At 36.9% G+C, this 19,261-nt stretch overlaps 1 protein-coding gene across 4 annotated transcripts in view; it reads left to right on the top strand.

Annotated features, from left to right (window-relative positions):
* CCDC141 (coiled-coil domain containing 141) overlaps window positions 1-19,261 on the top strand; it is a 191,148-nt gene that overhangs the window by 60,770 nt on the left and 111,117 nt on the right. For all 4 annotated transcript variants that reach the window (XR_004623510.1, XM_019799234.2, XM_011224427.3 and 1 more), the window contains exon 6: window positions 11,493-11,609. Coding sequence is in view for 3 of the 4 variants with exons in the window: in XM_019799234.2 (XP_019654793.2) it covers window positions 11,493-11,609 (117 nt within the window). In the remaining variant the exon portion in view is untranslated. The remainder of the gene's footprint in view (window positions 1-11,492; window positions 11,610-19,261) is intronic.

Below are 19,261 nucleotides of genomic sequence, written 5' to 3'. Positions count from 1 at the left end.
ATCCTGCTTAGCATGATCGTGTCTTGGACTTTGGCCATTCTGATAGGTGTATAGTGGTATCTCATTGTTTTAATGAGTCTCATATTTAAATTGGGAATGATAACTCTTCATTCACAGAGTTGTTCTAAGGATTAAATGAAAGAACATGTATAAAACATGGAACACAATGCCTAACATTCTAAGAGGAGCTTACAAAATATTAGTTTCCTTGTCTTGCCTCTCTTTTGTTAAGTCTTACAACCTATGAATTCTTTCTCATCTGGTCTACATTCTTTCCTCTGGGCCTGCCATTATTATTGGTATACATGTTGAGGTCTCTTAATACCGTTTGGTTCTTGGTGGCTGCTCTAGGTAAACTAAAGCTTTAAAAATGTGTATTTGTGGTTAAGAGAAATAGACTTTCAATTAGACTCCATTCCTAACAGTTCCAAACAAAAATCAATGTAAAAATAATAATAAAAATAAATGTTATTTTTAATAAAGTTGGCCAATAAATAAGATAGTAATTTCCATCAATGTAAAATTCAGGCTCTTAATCTTAAAATACCCCATGTTATACTTTCTCTTGTTAACACCAGTGACAACAGCTGGAGTAATTAATAAAGTAACTGTTGCTTCTGTGTGCTAGCTTGTAAGAGCAAAGATACTGGGTCCAGACTGTTGGCTGAGTTAAAGTCCTGGCTCCGTCACTTACTAGCTGAGTAACTGAGCAATTATTTAACCTCCCTTAGACTCAGTTTTCTGTAAAACGTAGATATAGTAGTACCTACTTCAAAGTGTTGTTAGGTTCATCAAGTAAGGTCTTGCAATGCCAAGTGCTTAGAAGAGTACCTGCCACATATAACTGCTATATTAGTATTAGCATTTTTTGTTATTCTATCTGAAAAGGACAGTGAAGACCCAACATATTGCAAACTCCTATACTCCTACCCAGCTCTACCACCATACTCAAATAAAGACTATTCTTGCATTGAAGGCTAATCTCATTATTTGTCTTGAGTTCAAAATGTATGATTAAATAAAACTTACTTTGATGATCTCAACAGCCATACTTGTTCAATGGGCATTCAATGAGTAGTTTAAAACAAAAAGAGGGGCAGCTGGGTGGCTCAGTTGGTTAAACATTAACTCTTGATTTTGGCTCAGGTCATGATCTCAGGGTTGTGAGACCATCAAGCCCCACATCAGGCTCTGTGCTGGACTTGGAGCATGCTTAAGATTCTCTCTCTCCCTCTTCCTCTACTCCTCTTTCCCCCGCCTCTCTCTCTCATTCTCTTAAAAAAAAAAAAACAAAAAAAGTTTCATTTTTTCTGCTTGTCACTTAATATGCTCATTTGTTAAAAATGTAGATGAGATCACTATCCATATAGATAATTACTATTAGCATTTGGCATACTGCCACCTTCTAGACCTTTATACAAGCATGAGCACAGTCATAGGCACACACACACTTATTAAAGCAACACCTAACCAAACAAATAAAAATTAATGGAATTAACTTATGCATGCTATATTATTACCTGATTTTTTAAATTAAATTGAACAAATCATCGGTATATTGTTGGTCAAAAGGACATTAATCCTTTTAATATAGTGTTCACTATTTGAATGTAACATAGGGTTTTTTTTCATTGAAGTATAGTGAACATCCAATGTTATACCAGGTTCAGGTGTACAGCAATGTTTTGACAATTCTATATATTATGTGAAGCTCATGCTCATTGGGATAAGTGTAGTTAGCATGTGTCACGATGTAAAGCTATTACACAATTTAAACAAAATCTTATTGATGAGAAAGTGGGTCTCTCCAGTTTCTCAATATTATAAACAATTCATGCTTAGTGTATTGAGAATTGTGTGAACAAGGAAGTATTTTAAATTTCAGGTAGATATAAGCATAATTCTCTTACCTAAGTTTTTAAGTTTTTTGGAATGTTCTGTTTTAAAGTTTTGTTGATGCAATGGTGAAGGGTGGCCTCAGCGGCAGCACCAAGTCAAATGTGACTCTGTTAGATAGTAATTTGGGCTCTACGACTCTCATGTTCCTGGATGATCTACCTGATAAGCCTAGACATTGTGGAACTATGAGTTGATACACAGGCACAAGTTTCATTGGAAGGCAAAGACTTTTTTTTTGTCAATTCTGTACTTATTTTAGAGGAACATAAGAGCTGTCAAATCTTACAGTGATGAAATACCAGTTTTGTCAATCATTATAACCACTTAAGAAAAAGAAAAATTAAGTAGAGAATTAGAGCAAAGATTATTGGTGAATAATAATGTGGATGTCTGAATACCTGACACATCTTCTCTCATAAGGGCCATTTAAAAGGTGCATATAGTGCTTCTCTGTTTCTAAGTGCTTATGGCCTAATGCTTTGAACTATATAGTTCAGCTAATTTTCCTTTGGAAAAGAAATTAACTGACCAGAACGATGGTGATGTAGGATTTATTTCAATCACAGGGGAAAAAACAAATGAAAACCACATACTGGGGCTCCTGGGTGGCACAGCGGTTAAGCGTCTGCCTTCGGCTCAGGGCGTGATCCCGGCGTTATGGGATCGGAGCCCCACATCAGGCTCCTCTGCTATGAGCCTGCTTCTTCCTCTCCCACTCCCCCTGCTTGTGTTCCCTCTCTCACTGGTTATCTCTATCTCTGTTGAATAAATAAATAGAATCTTAAAAAAAAAAGAAAACCACATACTTTTCTATCTTAATTGGGATATGATAGTCTGATAAACATAATCATAGCATGTTCTCTCTTTATCATTGTTTTTCAGATGTAAAAATGTGCACTTGCTTTACACGTAAAAATGAGTGGCTGGCTGACCTTTCTTCCCAACTCCAGCAGCATTTTATTTTGCAGATAATCTGCTTCATTAATGAAAATCAGGAGCAGCTTGGAATATTTTGTGCATAATTAATTATCTTGGCAAGAAGATTTATGAATGTAATTTTTCTCAATTGCTCCAATCAGGCATAAGTGAGACAAACAAATAAATTAAAACTAAGTTATTCATGGTCTCTTTGTACAAGACAGTGTCAAGGACATCTAAGAGAATTAAGTATAAGACATAAGGGCAGATAATTTCTTTTTACTATCCAGATCACACATACTTATAAGATACAAATCTTTGCAGGGGGGAAAAAGGGTAATAGAATTCACATTTGAAAGGTTTTATAATTTGAGTACCATGTATATCATAATCATGTAACTATATCTAATCATATTCCTTGTCAATAGGCAATTAAAATGACATCAAAGATGGCACATATAAGCACAGCCTCAGGACACCAGTCTTGTACCTGGTGGGCAGCTATAAAACTCTGTGTGCTCGCACACACTACACATATGTACAAGTATATTCTCCTTTATATGATGCTATCTTCTAAATAGGACTTAGAGCTTGAATGGTTGACCAGCTTAAATTAACATAAAATAACATAAAAGTCCCTAGTTAGTAGGTCTTTCTTTCTTTCTTTCTTTCTTTCTTTCTTTCTTTCTTTCTTCTTTCTTTCTTTTCTTTCTTTTCTTTCTTCTTTCTTTCTTTCTTTCTTTCTTCTTTTCTTTTCTTTCTTTTCTTTTCTTTTCTTTTCTTTTCTTTTCTTTTCTTTTCTTTTTCTTTTTCTTTTTTTCCTGTCTCTCTGGGAAGCCTGGGTGGTGCAATCAGTTAGGCTTCCAACTCTTGATTTCAGCTCAGGTCTTGATCTCAGGGTCGTGAGATTGAGCCCCGCATCTGGCTCCACACTTAGCGTGGAGTCTGCTTGTTTCTCTCTCCCTTTGCCCCACCCCCTGCTTGCTCGCTCTCTCAAAAATAAATTACATCTTTTAAAAAAATCTCTCTGAACACAGCTTTCTTACATTGACTGACATAAAAACAAAATAAAGGTTGAATTATCTTGGAGATATTGGTATCCAGTAGCTTAGCCCAGTAACAAACATATATAACTTTCCAGCCACTCGTAGATTAAAATTTATTGCAGAGTTTTAACACATAAGCTATTGCTATCATTTACTCTAAGACATGCCAGCAGTAGATGCAAACTATCTGAAAGTACAAGAGAAACATATGATTTTGAAAACAATAGAACCCCCTCCTATATAGAATGCACGCTAACCATTATTGCAAAGTGATTAGCATGCATTCATGCTAAGACACTGTTGTCTTAGTGCAGCGCAAAGACACTGCATGTCACAGGTCCTGACAGAGGGACTCTATGCAGATAGTGTGGATATCAATTCTAGCTTTTACATTTACTAGTTATCTCTATGCTTTAGTTTTCTTTTCTGTAAAATGGGAATAGTAATCGTATCTATAGATTTTTATAGATTTTCTATAAAAATAAACCATGTTATATATGTAAAAGTGCTTAGAGCACAGTTTTCATGCAGTAAGTGCTTCATAAATATTCAGATTTTCACCATATCACTATATACTATTGGTGGGCACTTTCTGAGCTTTACTGGATAATCACTGGCACATAAAATCCTACGTGTTGGCCAGATCCCACACCAATTCTCTAAATGACTAGGTAATCTTAGCTTTCTAAAACACTATGATGTAGAGGGGAAATAAATGCCGTTTCATGTCTTGGTAGTCAGCCTAGTATTTTCAAAAAATCAACTTTATTTGTAAGATACAGTTTAAAATTAATTTTTTTCTAACTTTCTTCACTCTTTAACTATTTTTTCTAGCTCATTTGTACTTCTTATGGCCGATTATGTAATCATGAAGCTGAGTCTGTCATTTCTACATACTGTTCAATTGGCTTACCAACATTTTAATTAGACACAATGATTTAAGCCCCCTAATCAGTTGTGAGAAGACTGGGGTCCAGATACTGTGACCAAATGACACGCTCTGTGGTAATAGGACTGATGACAAAGCTGTTTGATAAGGGTGCTCCCCGGGAAGGGCTCTGCATTGATCCCTGATCTTCAAACCCTCCCATCCTGTGGCAGGGTTAGTTGCCACTACCCAAGCTGTAGGCTGAGCCCTAGACGGCCTGTGGATCTCCTTCCACTACCCTGAGCTCTGTTTCCACCCTGCTGCTGGTGCTGGGCATTGTTGGCTTTTCTTTCCTCCTCAAGGAATGACAACATCCCTTAAAATTTAGCTGTTATTTATCCTGTCAATATGATAGGTTCTGACTCTCATTTTTTTCCAACAACCAAGAATCTAGGCCAAAGCTTCAGTATGAAATCTATTTGGCTGCATGACTTAGGAACTAGGATGGTAATGTGAAAATATCACACTTTGGTCCCACTCCTAAGTAGCTCTGTAATGTCTGCTCTCTGTCCCTCTGTCTCTGTTTTTCTCTCTCTCTCTCACACACACAGTGAATATAATTAGCTCCAGATCACTTACGGTGGAGCCCTAGGTTATATTGGGAAAACCGTGCCTTAGATATTTTTGGCAGAAATGCACATTGCTGGGACACTGGGCTAGTCTCTATTTCCTTTCTTGAAATAAAGGCTTTCTTCTTGCTGGGATGATTTGCCCCAATGAGTCAGAGGCAATGCTAGAAATAAAATGAGGCCCAGAAACATCCACCATACTGATTTTCACTACTTCCATTAAGTAGTTGAAAGTAAAGAGCCTACCATAAACATAAACAAGAGTTGAGGCCAGTCTTGGGAAGGGGGAAGTCCTTAGTGCCATTTTTCTTGCTATATAGTTGTGAGAAGAAAAATGATATGTCAACACAAATCAGAATAATTAAATACATAAAGTTGTGACAGGGAAATAGACTATCTGTAACACTGTTTATAAATTAAAAAATTTGCTTCATGACAAACAACATATTTTAGCTTTCCTACTACCAATCAACAGAGAGTACTGGGATTCCATTATTTGTTAAGGAGATACTAATACATTGCAGTTGACTTCTGTAACTCTTGGAGAGTTTCCAAATTCCACAAAAGAAACATTGTGAACATTATCCTTTTAGAACCAATGAAATGAAGTCGAAATATTCCTAAGCCAATAATTAGTTCCAGAATGCATCTAAAAAGAAACCCAATCCACATTTTTGACAGTAATTCTTCTTTCCTCCCCTGCTCCCAAGTCCTCAGTTATAAACATTAATGACACAACTTTACTGTCTCTTTCCCTAATATACATGATCACCCAATGGAGCAAATGGATATTTGAAGTTTTATTATTGCCTAATTAAATACAGAGCACATTTGACCATATGGCCTAATATGAAATAATTTCCCACTGTAAAAAAGAAAAAAAAACATTATGGGAGATAAAATAGTTGTTATAATACTTACATGCCTTCAAAAACAAAGTAGATGTTAGAAGTGTCACCCTGTGGCCATCCACTATGATTGAAGACACCTTTGTATATGTGTGCATTTTCGATATTTGTAAGAGACTATCAAAAAGTCTTGGGTTAAAGAAGATAAATAACTGATGCCTTTTCCTCTCCTTTATCAGTTTTTGTCTCTAGTAGTAACTGGTTATTTGTCAAGAATTGTTCTGCACATGGAAAAGAAAATGAAAGTAATTTGAAGAGATTTTCATCTTCCCTTAAGCGTTTCTGTTAAGGTGGTTTGAATTGCTTATTGCTGGCTCCCTTCCTCCAGCATACTTTTAAACAAAGTTCAGAAAAGAAGATCTGATCTAGGATTGTAGAACAAATTGCACAAAAAGAGACTGGTAGTTTTTGGCAGTCTGATGCATCACGTTGGGCTGCAGCAGAAGTTCACCTTCTTGCTGCCTGAGTTTTTCTTCTTGACTGTCAGAGTGCATTTTCTATTGCTTGCCCTTTCATGTATTAGTCCTATCTTTGGAATTCTCAGTTTGTGCTTGCTTTCGCCTCTGCCCACAGCCAGCCTCTTCCTCTCAGGCAATGCCCCTAATGGGCTTGACCCACATCTGTGCTCTCGGGTGCAGTATTTCCACTGAGCCCCACGGTAGTACACAGAACCTATTTCTGCGTTAGACTCTAACTATGGTGTTGCATTTTGGTTTTTATCTTAAGAATGTTCGTAAAATAGCCTGATAAGAACCATTTCTCTCCTCTGGAATCCTCTGGTTCTGCAGATGGAGGTGATGAAAAGAAAAACATTAGACAAGAAAACGTGAATTCTGACAATGACATTTCTGTCTGTGGGACTTTCCTCTTATTGGTTGTGTGACCTTAAGCAAGTTGCTAAACTCGTAACACACCTGCTGGGTGTGTTCCCTCATTTGCTGAAAAGGAAAAACTCTCCATAGAGGAGGGATGTAAAGATTGCATGAGGTGACTTGTAACCTGCCTCGAGTAATCTCTGACCCCTTTCTGCCAAAGGGGAAAGGGTTCATTTCTCTTACTTCCTTCATTCTTATCCCCCAGCAGGGTGTTGAGGTGGGAATGGGTTGTCCAATAAGCAACCAGTTAGTGCTCTCTTCCAACCCTTCCCCTCTTCCAGGTATGTTCCTGCATCCACTCTCCTTCATATATCTTCAGTCACTGTGCCTGCAAAAAATGCTTAAGTCTCATCTAATCAAATAAAGAAAAAAAGGTATGTAGAGGCCCCGTTGTTCCCTCTGCTTCCTTAAAGCTGTCATCAGATCTCTCCTTTACTGAACCAATAAGCTTCTTTGGAAGTGTCATTAGTTCTACTTCCTATCCTCCCCTCAGTGGTCCATAAACGCTTACCAACTGAGATCTCATTTCACCATTCTTGACTCTGCTATTTTAAATTGCCCTTAATTAAGACTCAGTCCTTAGGTCTATATTTAACCATCATGGATAGTCTGAATATCCTTGAATGGCAGAATCATTCAATAAAGATATAATTCAAGTCACACATATGATTTTAAATTTTCCAGTAGCCACATTAAGAAAGTAAAAAAGTCACATAAAAAGTGAAAAAACAATAATACATTTTATTTAACCTAACATATCTAAAATAGTACTTCAATATTTAATCAATCCTAATATTCTTTTTTTTTTAAAGATTTTATTTATTTATTTGACAGAGATAGAGACAGCCAGCGAGAGAGGGAACAGAAGCAGGGAGATTGGGGGAGGAAGCAGGCTCATAGCAGGGGAGCCTGATGTGGGGCTCGATCCCATAACGCTGGGATCATGCCCTGAGCTGAAGGCAGATGCTTAACCACTGTGCCACCCAGGCGCCCCTAATCAATCCTAATAACAAGGTACTTATATTATTTTTTACACAAAGTCTGTGAAATTTGCTGTGTATTTTATACTTAGAGCATATCTCAACTTGGACTTGGCACAATCCAAGTACTCAATAGCCATGTGTGGTTAGTGGCTACCATACAGGACAGTGCCGGGCTACACACAGCATTTGAGTGAGTTTTCCTGGCACTCCTCTTTAATTTCCAAGGCAGCTCTTGTTTTTCATTGAACATTCCTGATTGCTTCTGCTTTGAATCTTTACTGACTTCCTTTCTCTTTCTATCTCCCTTCACTCTCTGATAGGTATTCCCCTTCTCCCCACCAAAAAAAAAAAAAAAATATCTCTATTCCTTCTCTTAGTTCTACCTCCGCTGGGCACTGAGTACCTAGAATGTCACGTCATAATGGTGCGATAAACATGAACACATTGCTTAGTTCGAGCTGAAAGGTAGGAACTGAGAAGAGAGAGGGGAAATGTTCTAATTTTCCTCTTAATCCATCACTGCCCAGAATTGATTTCCAGGGCATACTCTGAATGTTTTTTTTCTTCCTTCCTTTCTGCATCCCCTGAACCCTTGACTCATGTTTTCATCCTTTTGCAAGGACCATGTTCTACAGAACGTCCTGATGCATCATTTACTGCACTTAATCACTCAAGCTCTTGGACAGCAGCTGATACAATTTAAATACTTATAAAAAGTGCTCTTGGAATATCTATGCAGCTGTCTGCAGTAACTACTTGTGGGATGCAATGACTGATTTATTGGGTAGCAGGATATTATGGTTGACATACTCTCAGTAGCTTAGTTGTCCTGCTTTTACATCAGAAGGACTCTGAGAGCCTATTCTGTGTGTATCCCCCAGTACCACATAGTAAATCTGATCTAAAAGGCTGCTTCATGTGTGTGATGCCTCATGATGAGATGTAACACCCTGACGATGAACTATTTATTTCTGATTTTTATGCCAACTTGTTTTTATGTTTCCTCCCAGGGTGCCCTTTGGTAGTAAAAATGTGTAGATCTAAAGAGTCAGCATGCTTTATCAGGAAGGTATGTGATCAGAATACACAGAGTACCAACATAGATCTTCGACTACATTCTCTTATAGGGAATAGTATTCCGTAAAGGAAAAGTATCCTTTGGGGGTTGAAATAGTATTTGCCAAATCTAGGGGATGAGGTCAGTAGATACCTTTTAAAAATCAAAACAACTCCTCCCTGGCTTTCATCACTGCTGGCATGTGCTAGATGACAAGTCTTTGACTCACAAAATTGAATAGGATTATCTGAGGGTCCAGGGTTCTCACCTGTTTTTAGAGATTAGGAAACACCTGTTCGTATCCGTTTTTTATTCACTCAGTTTCTATATTAACTTTCCCTATTAAAGCATTCTTGAGATTTCTGAGTTCCTCCCATGTTAGCTAAGAAAAATAAAACTCACTCCCAGTACTTAGTAAATGCTCTCTTAAACTTAGTTATATTCATGATCCATGTTTCTTTGATGAAACCTTTAAATCATTCCTCTAGTTGTGGTTTTATATGGGTTCACTGCATCTTTTGTGAGAAACTATTTTTATAAAAATTAAATAAATTAGTGAATAAATTTTATAGCTCTTGATAAAATACTCTCTGTGGGTTCTAATATGCATATTGTACGTATCACCTAGTTCTAATTGGGATAACGGAAAGACAGATTATCTTCAAATAATTGTAAATACCTATATAATACTTCAGATATGGAGATTGGCTAATGTGTGTATCATGCACAGGTTACCAAATATTCTGAAAAAAAATGAGATGTACTTTATATAAAAACTGCTACAGGGTTGCCATTATTTTTTAATTGCACTGATGCTAGCCGAAAATGCTGGTTAGCAAAGATTTCTAGTTAGCAGAAAGCTGGAGAAACCTTCTTACCCCAGATTGTACTGCTTATTCCATGCTGAAAAATGCTAAGTGTTTTGGTATTGACCATTTGATCTCCCAGTCAGCTTTGCGATATCAGCCCTGTAATGGTAATGGAATGTCCTATTCTAGGTAACTCCTAACTCAACTTCTGTGTAGTGTGTGTGGAGGGGGAAGGGAGGTGTACATTTATTATGTGGAGCTTCAGGACTAACCTAACTTTCTCTTTGACCACCTGATTTACACATTTTCTATGTTATAGAAGTTCAGAGAAATCCTGAGCTTGTTGCAGGCAAGACAACCTAGGCTGGGGGGAAAAAAACCCATAGTACCATGTTTGGGCATTGCCCACCATTTTGAATGGTGTACCAGGATCCATTCTTCAGGCTTGAAGTAGTTTACCCTGATGACCAGGGCTGTAAGACTTTAGGTTACCTAAGATGGCAGGAGGCACATTGAAAAGAGCATGTACTTTGGAACAATGTAGGTTTGGAGACAAACCTGGCTCTGCCACTTTCTATGTGACCCTGGACAAGCTGCTTCACCTCTCCTCATCTCTACAATGATGATATCATACTTGTTAGAGAGTTGTTGAGAGAAATAGAGATGATGCCCAAAAAACAAGTAGCAAACCATCTAGCATGTTGTGGGCTCTTACGGATTAGTAGCTGTGATGTGATCATGGAGATAACACTGTGTAGGATTTGAGAATAAAACTGTCTTTGCTTTAATTGGGATAAGGAATCTGCATGCAGAGGCTCCAAGTCATCGATCCCATGTCCACTTATGTCACCATTTAAAAATGTACAGCTCCTTTCAAGTCCTTTGTTATTTGTTGTTTCAACACTGTGTAAATCACGTATTGTAAATCAAGGCTAAATGAATGTGAGTCATACCCTTAGCTATTTATAATATCAGTAGAATTTTAATAATGTCTCTGTTTATTTTCTGAACACAGATTTGCAGCAATTGCAGCAATGGCATTGCTGAAATATTTTTGCATTGTCTTTTTATAGTGGAAATATAATTCTACATATGCTGTCTGATGTCTTCATGTAGGTTTATGTAACTATACTCACATTCATATTCTTATCCAGGGAAGATTTATATTCTAAAATAATGCATGATTTATAGACTGTGGGAATCTATTCTGGTTCTTTGTTGTTAGGAGATTTTGAATTATTTCCTTCATTCCATGTAATCTACTGAACTGATATATTATTTTCATGCTTTTAGGGGATTACTTTATTTTTTTCTCTTGTGTAGAGATTGAAATGAAGAAAAAACAAACCCGATTGTATTAATTTAATACGTGAGATGAGCGTATACAGAAAGAAACTGAAATAGCTTAAGTTTTGAAAAGCTTAAGGAAATATTTCTGAATTTCGACTTACTTATTCTAATCATTTGAAATTTGGTCTCTCTTTCTTGCTTCTTACCTAGGTTACTTGTTGGTTTCAGAAAGCCATAAGAGATTTACAGGAACAAAGTCTAGGTTCATCACTTTCAGACAATGAGGAGCTGATCTGTAAGCATGAAGAATTGATAATAAAAGCAAAGGTAAGAGACACATTAAAAATAATTTTTAAATGCATGGTCTTCTTTTGAATATGCGTCTGTAGGTAATGTAGAGAAGTACTAAAACTCTCTCTGAATAATTCACTATTTACAAAAAGAAAAGATTCTGATAGCATTAGCTAATACACTATCTACTGACTGGGCTTCCAGAATAATAAGGAACAAAACAGCCTCTACAATAATAATAACTATCTTCTTTTGAATAGTTAGAATCAACCAAACACTATATTGTGTATAAGAGATGCATTATCTAAATTATCACAAAACCACTGAGGGGTAGGTATTGTTTTACAGATCAAAACAAACAAAACACAGAGGCTTGGAGATGCAATGTAACTTGACCAATGTAATATATTTTGTCAGTGGCAGAGTTGGAATTTGTTTCAGGTCTTATCTAACACCAAGGCCCAAAGCTCTTAAACCTACATTCTGCTAGCTTTCTAATTTTTTTTTTCTACACGAAGGTCTCATTATGCTATTACTTTTATGATTTCCAGGTATAGTTTGCTTGCTGTTCCCATTTACATTTCCTTATTTCCTTAATTTGCTTCACATGTCTTCATTTTGCAAAAAAAGTAATGGCTATCAGGCAGTCAACCACTTGTAGGTATGTGGAATGTGCAGAATGTAATCATGAAGTACTGAAAGCAAGATGAGAAGAGGGGCTGTGTAGAGATGCTCCTCTCCCACTGTGTCTTCTTATTTGGCAATTGGCGCATTTGTATCTGCGGGGTCTATAAATACTTACCAAAGTTCTTTACAAGTGCTCCATTTTGATCTCTAAGGAAACGAAAGTCCATTTGTATTACATTGAATAAGAACAGTGAAAACTTTAATCAGTATCAAGGCTTAGAACTTTCTATTATTAATAACTTGAGTGGTTGCTGGTTGTAGGTAGTCTTGAAGCTCTGGAAAATAATGGGCCAGCACTACTAGATGAGGGTTGAAAATAAGGAAGACAAATAAATAAATATTTACATGCTTGGGAGGATGTGTTTGGTGGTAGGGGATGGGGGAACAGGCAAGCAGGGGAAGCAGTAGACTGCATTTATCTGGACTGAAATCTTACAGGAATCATGATGCTTTTGTTTGTTTATGGCTTCTCTCTGAACACTGCTGTATACATAGGTATTTTATGTGTTTGATCTGAATATTTGCCAGATTGATAAAAGATGCATTATAGAAGATTGCTATGACTGATGATTTTTTAAAGTTTTTCAAGATTTTTCAGGATTTGGTTTATCTGTTTAGGAAATTAAATTTTTTTCATTAAGGTTAAACAGCAGTTTATTCTGTGGGTGTCAAACTCAAGTTTTATCAGTGAAAATTCTATCAAAATCCCTAAATGCTAAGCACAAAAGATGACCTGAATTGCACAGGATTCTTGTCTTCTTTAAAACAAACAAAAATGGTTTATTGACATAATTTAGTTATATTTGGGGTTATATTCCCTGTAACTGTGGACTAATCATGGTTTCTCATAGCCCTGAGGAAAATCTCAGTGTGGAGAAATTATTTGTTGACATCTAACCTCAGTTCTAATAGGACTTTGGCAAGTTCTCTTATATAGATATTAATGTTCTACTTCTACCCTTCATAATTTTAGCTGACTCCTATTTCTTTATCCCTTCGGAAACGCCTGACCTTCTAGCTCACTGACTCTCCTACCGCACTTCTGTTATTCAGCCCTCTTGCCAAGTTTCTTCACTTCAGCGATACCCCATTTTTCATGCCCCATGCCTCATGCTGATTCTGCTTCTTAATTGTTTTTACCTGCTTCATTTATCTAATGTTCTTCTTTATATCTTAAGGCACTTTATTCACACATTAACTGTTTGATCTGTCCAGTGCCTTAACTCTACTTCCTCTGATTCAGGTATTGCAGTGTGTTGCTTGTGCTCATCAGATGTTATTTTCCCCTGAGCTAGTATTCCCTTTGGATATCAGAAATTTTGACTGGGAAAGCATGAGAGGTGTGACAGCTGGTGCTCCAACTTGTCCCCTTCTAGTGGGGGGCTGGGTGCACCTGAGTGCAGAGAGCTTCTATCGTTATAATTAAGACTCAACCATTTGTGGTTTTCCCCTCTACCCCAGACACATATAAAGGAGGGGATCCCTTGGAGGACCTCCTGCTGATTGGACTCTCAATCCTGCTTTGTTCCAAGACCCATTTCCCTGGGGTGCGTTCTATCCCGTTCACTTAGTGAGAGTTGGAGAGGGCTCACTGAGAAACAGGTCAGTTTGATTACCTCTCATATATTAGCTATCTACCTGGTAGATTCCAGTGTTAGCCTGATGTTGTTTCCTCCCTCTGGATGCTACTGGACTGGAGCTACTATCTTCTGTCCTGGAAAAGGTACATTCACAAGCACTGATCAAGCAGGTGGGGAAAGAAAACATACCCAGGAAGCTTTCCCCTGGCATGTCTCTTGTCATTGTATCTACCCTTATTCTACTCTAAACCATATGCCCCTGACACTGAGACCCACCCACCTTTTAGCTCCTCAAGGAAAGTTCTCACATCTATAAACTTTATTCTCACTTTGTTGGCCTATAGAGGAAGGACCAGCTACATAATATGTAGGACCCTGTACAAAATGAAAATATGGAGGATTTTCTTAATAAATTATCGAAATTTCAATAGAGCAACAGCAGAGCATTAAACCAAGCACGGGGCTCTTCTAAACTCAGGGCCCTGTGTGATGACATGGGTCCTTTGCCTATGGAGCCAGTCCTATTTACAGTATTAAGATTTCTGGAAGGGCCTACAAACCTTTGTTAGTTAGATGCTTTCCTTAGCTACCTTTACTGACCTCCTCCCCTCGATGAGCAAGTTTTCTAAAAATAGATTACAATGTTATAATGGGTTACATCTACATGGAAAAAACAGGTTCAAATAAATCCCTGCTATCACTCACTATGTAACTTTGGGAACATTTGACCTCTCTGAGCCTTACCTTCCTCGTCTATAAGGAGGAGGCATGAAAATTCAATTAGAAAATATCTGTGAAAATGCCCACATTTTAGTAGTGGCTCAAAAATGTTGCTTTTCTTTTTCTATGGATGGTGTAAATGTTCAAGTAGCTTTCATCTGTGCTTTTTCAACCATCTCATTCCTTGTTCTTACAGATGGATTCCACTTTTATATGGCCTTACATAGGAGCTACCATATTACTTTTGGGCGCTTTGTTTGGGTGTGAGTATGAGGAGAGGAAAACGGAATGTGTCTTTCAAAGGAGATTTTACATATAAATAAGGCATCAAGCTAGGGATTCATTAGTGAAACACATTAATAATCTGGTAACACAGGAAAAGTAGGTGTTTCTGCTCCCCACAGCTAAACTGAACACAGGGAGCTGCTCTGTATTGCTTTTTTATAAGCAGTAAGTTTTTTAAAATAAATTTTGAAAATACCTCTATCATTTCTTACTGGAATATACTCAATAAGAAATATGGAAAACTTTCTATCTCTTAATAAATGTGAGCCTTTTTTAGAATGTATTGAAATAATGAACTAAAGGAATTTCTATTATAGCCTTTGACTATGAATAAATTATGTTAAATCATTATATTTTCTTTACTAAATATGAAAAATATTTTCCTTTTACATATGTAGCAGATAAAGAAATAGCAGACATTGATGATTATAAACCACCCCCTAGTTAAGATCTTAAATACTCTTAGATTTTATCATGTATTAATTTGATTCCCCAAGGCTTGAATTCAAACTTTGGAGCTCAGAGTTGGTTTTAGGATGTATTAAAATAATATGTAAATAAACACTTCCTTATTATCTCTTTTGAGAAGGCATAATCATTCCTTCTTCCACACATCAGAAATAATGTTCATATAAGAACTGACTTCAGGAATGAACTTGTACTTCTTTTGGGAGGAAATCTTTTCCTCTTCCAATTTGGTTCCAGTGATTGGGTACCTGCAAATTAATGGACAACAGACAGATTAACAGGAATAAAGACAAGGTTTATTTTCATACGTGCATAGGAGTCCCAGTAATGGAAAATTTGTGGGATAGCTGGAATTTGAGGTTTACATGTGTATCAACTTAACAAAAAAGTATTGTGGGAGGCTTAGGGCCTCAATGAATGAGTATGGAAGGATCTATTGGGCTTTTTGATGCTAATAAAATGGTCAGTCTGTCTTCTTCCCAGTGGGAAGAGTTAATGGCAACTGAATTTTTACTTCCTGCTGGTAAGGGTCAATGTTCTTTCAATTAGGAAATTCCCTGGGAAGAGGGTCAATGGTAGCTGTATTTTCAGGAGACTCTGTTTAAGTTTAGGTAATATGGCTGTGCCTGCTGATTGTTCAGATGTTTTCAGTTTAAAGTAATTTTCATACCACTCTGGTGGACCTTAAATCCTCTTGCTAATATTGCTTTAGATCTTGGTTCAGTTCAGACCCTTTGTAGCTGGTGCACACTAGAATCACCTGAGGGATTTGAAAAATTACTGAAGTCTGGATCTTGTGCTCAGAAATTCTAGGTAGTTTGGGGCATCAGGATTTTTTTTTTTTTTAATTTATTGTCAGGGCCCCTGGGTGGCACAGTTGGTTAAGCGTCAACTCTTGGTTTTGGCTCAAGTCATGATCTCAGGTTCATGAGATCGAACCTCACATGGGCCTAAGCTCAGAGAGGAGTCTGCTAAAGGTTCTCTCTCCTTCTGCCCCTCCCTGCACTCATTCTCTCTAAAATAAACAAATAAATAAATAAATCTTTAAAGGAAATCTATCGTCAATCTTAAAATGGTGATCTTTTTATCAAAAAAGCAACCCAGATTTTCTTCTCCTTCTAAAAAAACTGGAAGATCTGGCAATGTCAGGCTTACCTTTCCGTACAGACATAGCAACACTTGTCAGGAGCCCTATAATAGCTATTTCCTTTAGAAAAGACATGTGCACTCCAGTTTTCCACAGTCCCTACCATTCCTCATTACTTCCTCCCCTCCCACCTTTGCTTCACCTCATTCACATTATGTGCCTGGCCCCTGTAGGCGTTTGGATTGGAGACAGGATGGGCAATGAGGTACCATCCAAGTGTAGTAGTGGCTTAAACTGATTTATATTTTTGTAAATTACCTTGGAAACTGTGAATGATAAGAATGAGAGGGAGTGATATTGAAGACAGAAAAGTCACTTAGAAAGCTATTGAACTTTTGATGAAACTTTAGGTAGAGTGTGATATCTTTTGAGATGGAGGATATTGACTACCATCTTAAAGGCTTAAAAGAGACTTATAGCCATGTTGTTCAACGGGTGGCCCCAGACTGCAGCAGTGGCATCTGAAAGTCTTAGAAATACAGAATCCCAGACTTTAACTACCAAACCTATTGTGTCAGAATCTGCATTTTAACAAATTTCCCTAGAGGATTTGAACTGACACTAAAGTTTAAGAGGCACTAACTTAGAGGTTTTTCACATCTATTTCATGTATGTCCATATCCTCCTTAATTTTCCAGATGACTATATATTGTTTATAAAGTCCTTGATTAACAATGATCTTTGGCATTCTGACATGTATAGAAACATCATCTTCAATATTTTAATATAGTAGAATTCGCATTCCTCAGCTTCAAGATTAAAACATTCTTCCACGATTCATCATCTAATCTGATTTTCCGAGTCATTGAAAATATTTTCCAGTTGTTGCTGAGCGATTTCATAAATTAGATTTGTGATCTTGGCCTCAGGTTCCTTTAAATAATATTATTTGGAGACCTTAGAAAAATACCACTGCTTAGGTCTCACATAAACTTTATTTAGAGGAAAAGTCAAGTTTAGATTTACAAAATATTTATAAGATAAGGAAGTAAAGCAGGATCTCTTGCAAGCTTATTGGAATATTCTAAATGCATAATTCTCATCAATAGAACTATTTCAAGAAAGTGGCTCTTTAAAAATTAGGGGCACACCTGGGTGGCTCAGCCGTCTGAGCTTCGGTCTCTTGGTTTCAGCTCAGGTCATGATCTCAGGGTGGCAGGATTGAGCCCTGAATGGCATGCCCACCCCCCAAATCCCCACCAAACAGAGCCCTGCTTTGGTCATGCTGGCACAGAATTTGCCTCTGTCCCCTCTCTGTGCTTGCACTCTCACACGTGAGCTCACGCTCTCTCAAATAAATAAAATTTAAAAAAATTTTAAATAAAAAATATGTTTATTATTTTCTTTTTCTTTTTTTAACAATCTCTCTCAATCCATTTTTATTTATTTTATTTTTTATTTTTATTTTTTATGAAGATTTTATTTATTTATTTGACAGAGAGAGAGACAGCAAGAGAGGGAACACAAGCAGGGGGAGTGGGAGAGGCAGAAGTAGGCTTCCCGCTGAGCAGAGAGCCCTGATGTGGGATCAGTTCCTGAGCCAAAGGCAGATGCTTAACGACTGAGCCACCCAGGCGCCCCTATTGTTTTATTTTTCTGATTACATAGTACATTTTCATTTTGGAAAAATGAGACAATACAAAAAACTAAAGAAAACTAAAATCATTCATACTGTGTGGGTATATATGGAAATGGGAAGGAAATATAAACTATACATAAACTTGAGTATCCCCAAACTATGTATGTGTGTATAATACACTATATGTGTCTGATTTTATATACAAAGTTGTGTATTGTTTTGCAGTGTGAGTTTTCCAATTAGCATTATATCATAAGCATTTCTCCATTTAAATGAGTATTCTAAATATGTTTTTTAATGATTGCATGTTGATATATCACATGTAAATATATCACACATCATTTTTCTTCTCATTGTGGCACATATTAACCTATATAAAGAAGCTAACTATTCTATTTTAACTTTAATTACATCCCCAACTTTTTTCACTGAAGGTACATGAGAAAATGATAAAACCACTATAAAACATATTGCTTCAGTAAATCAGCTTATATCATCTCTGCTGATGATAAGGAAAATGCATAAAATGAAGCCGAGCTTGTTTCTTTTTAATGTTTTATGTATTTTCAAAAATCAAGTGGGGTCTGGATCTGAAATGTCTCAAGGCAGAAATTAAGTGAGTCCCCAAACAGTAAAGGCACCTGCATTAGTGCATTTCAATTCCTATGTCTTCATTTTAGTGAATAATTTGTTTTACTTGTCTGATTTCTTAATGAACTTCCCAATTAAAAGCAGATGTCACTTTTCACAGAACATAAATTAGAAACAATTTCATTACTAACAGGCAAAATAAATATAAATAGTACTGCCTTTGCCTGCAAGCACTGGGAAAATCTGCAGTGTGATGGGATTTTCACATTGGTAAACTTACTGTAGCCTTACTTGTGGGTTAATTTAAAGCTTAGTGAACCATATGCTTTCATTTCCAAGGGAAATTTGATTTAGAAAGTCCCTCAGAAATGTTTATGCCCATCTAAGAAAGGGATGAGTTAAGGAAGCAAAGAACATTGTATTCCACGATCACTAGGTTTAAAACTACCTGCTGTCATTTTGTTTACAGAATCTTCACCAGCTCGTTAAATTTAACCACTTAGAGAAAGTTTCCTCTCTCTCTTCTACTTATGACTTTTACAATAATTCTTTATACATTTTCTTCCATCCCCTCCCCTCTCTCCTCCCTCGTCCCCCCTCCTCCTACTTCTTCTCCCCTCCCTCTCTCCTG

Source organism: Ailuropoda melanoleuca, chromosome 2 (genome assembly GCF_002007445.2).
Source record: "Ailuropoda melanoleuca isolate Jingjing chromosome 2, ASM200744v2, whole genome shotgun sequence".
Lineage (NCBI taxonomy): Eukaryota > Metazoa > Chordata > Mammalia > Carnivora > Ursidae > Ailuropoda > Ailuropoda melanoleuca.
Note: the sequence above shows the minus strand (reverse complement) of the source record. Positions and strands in the feature narration are given on the sequence as shown.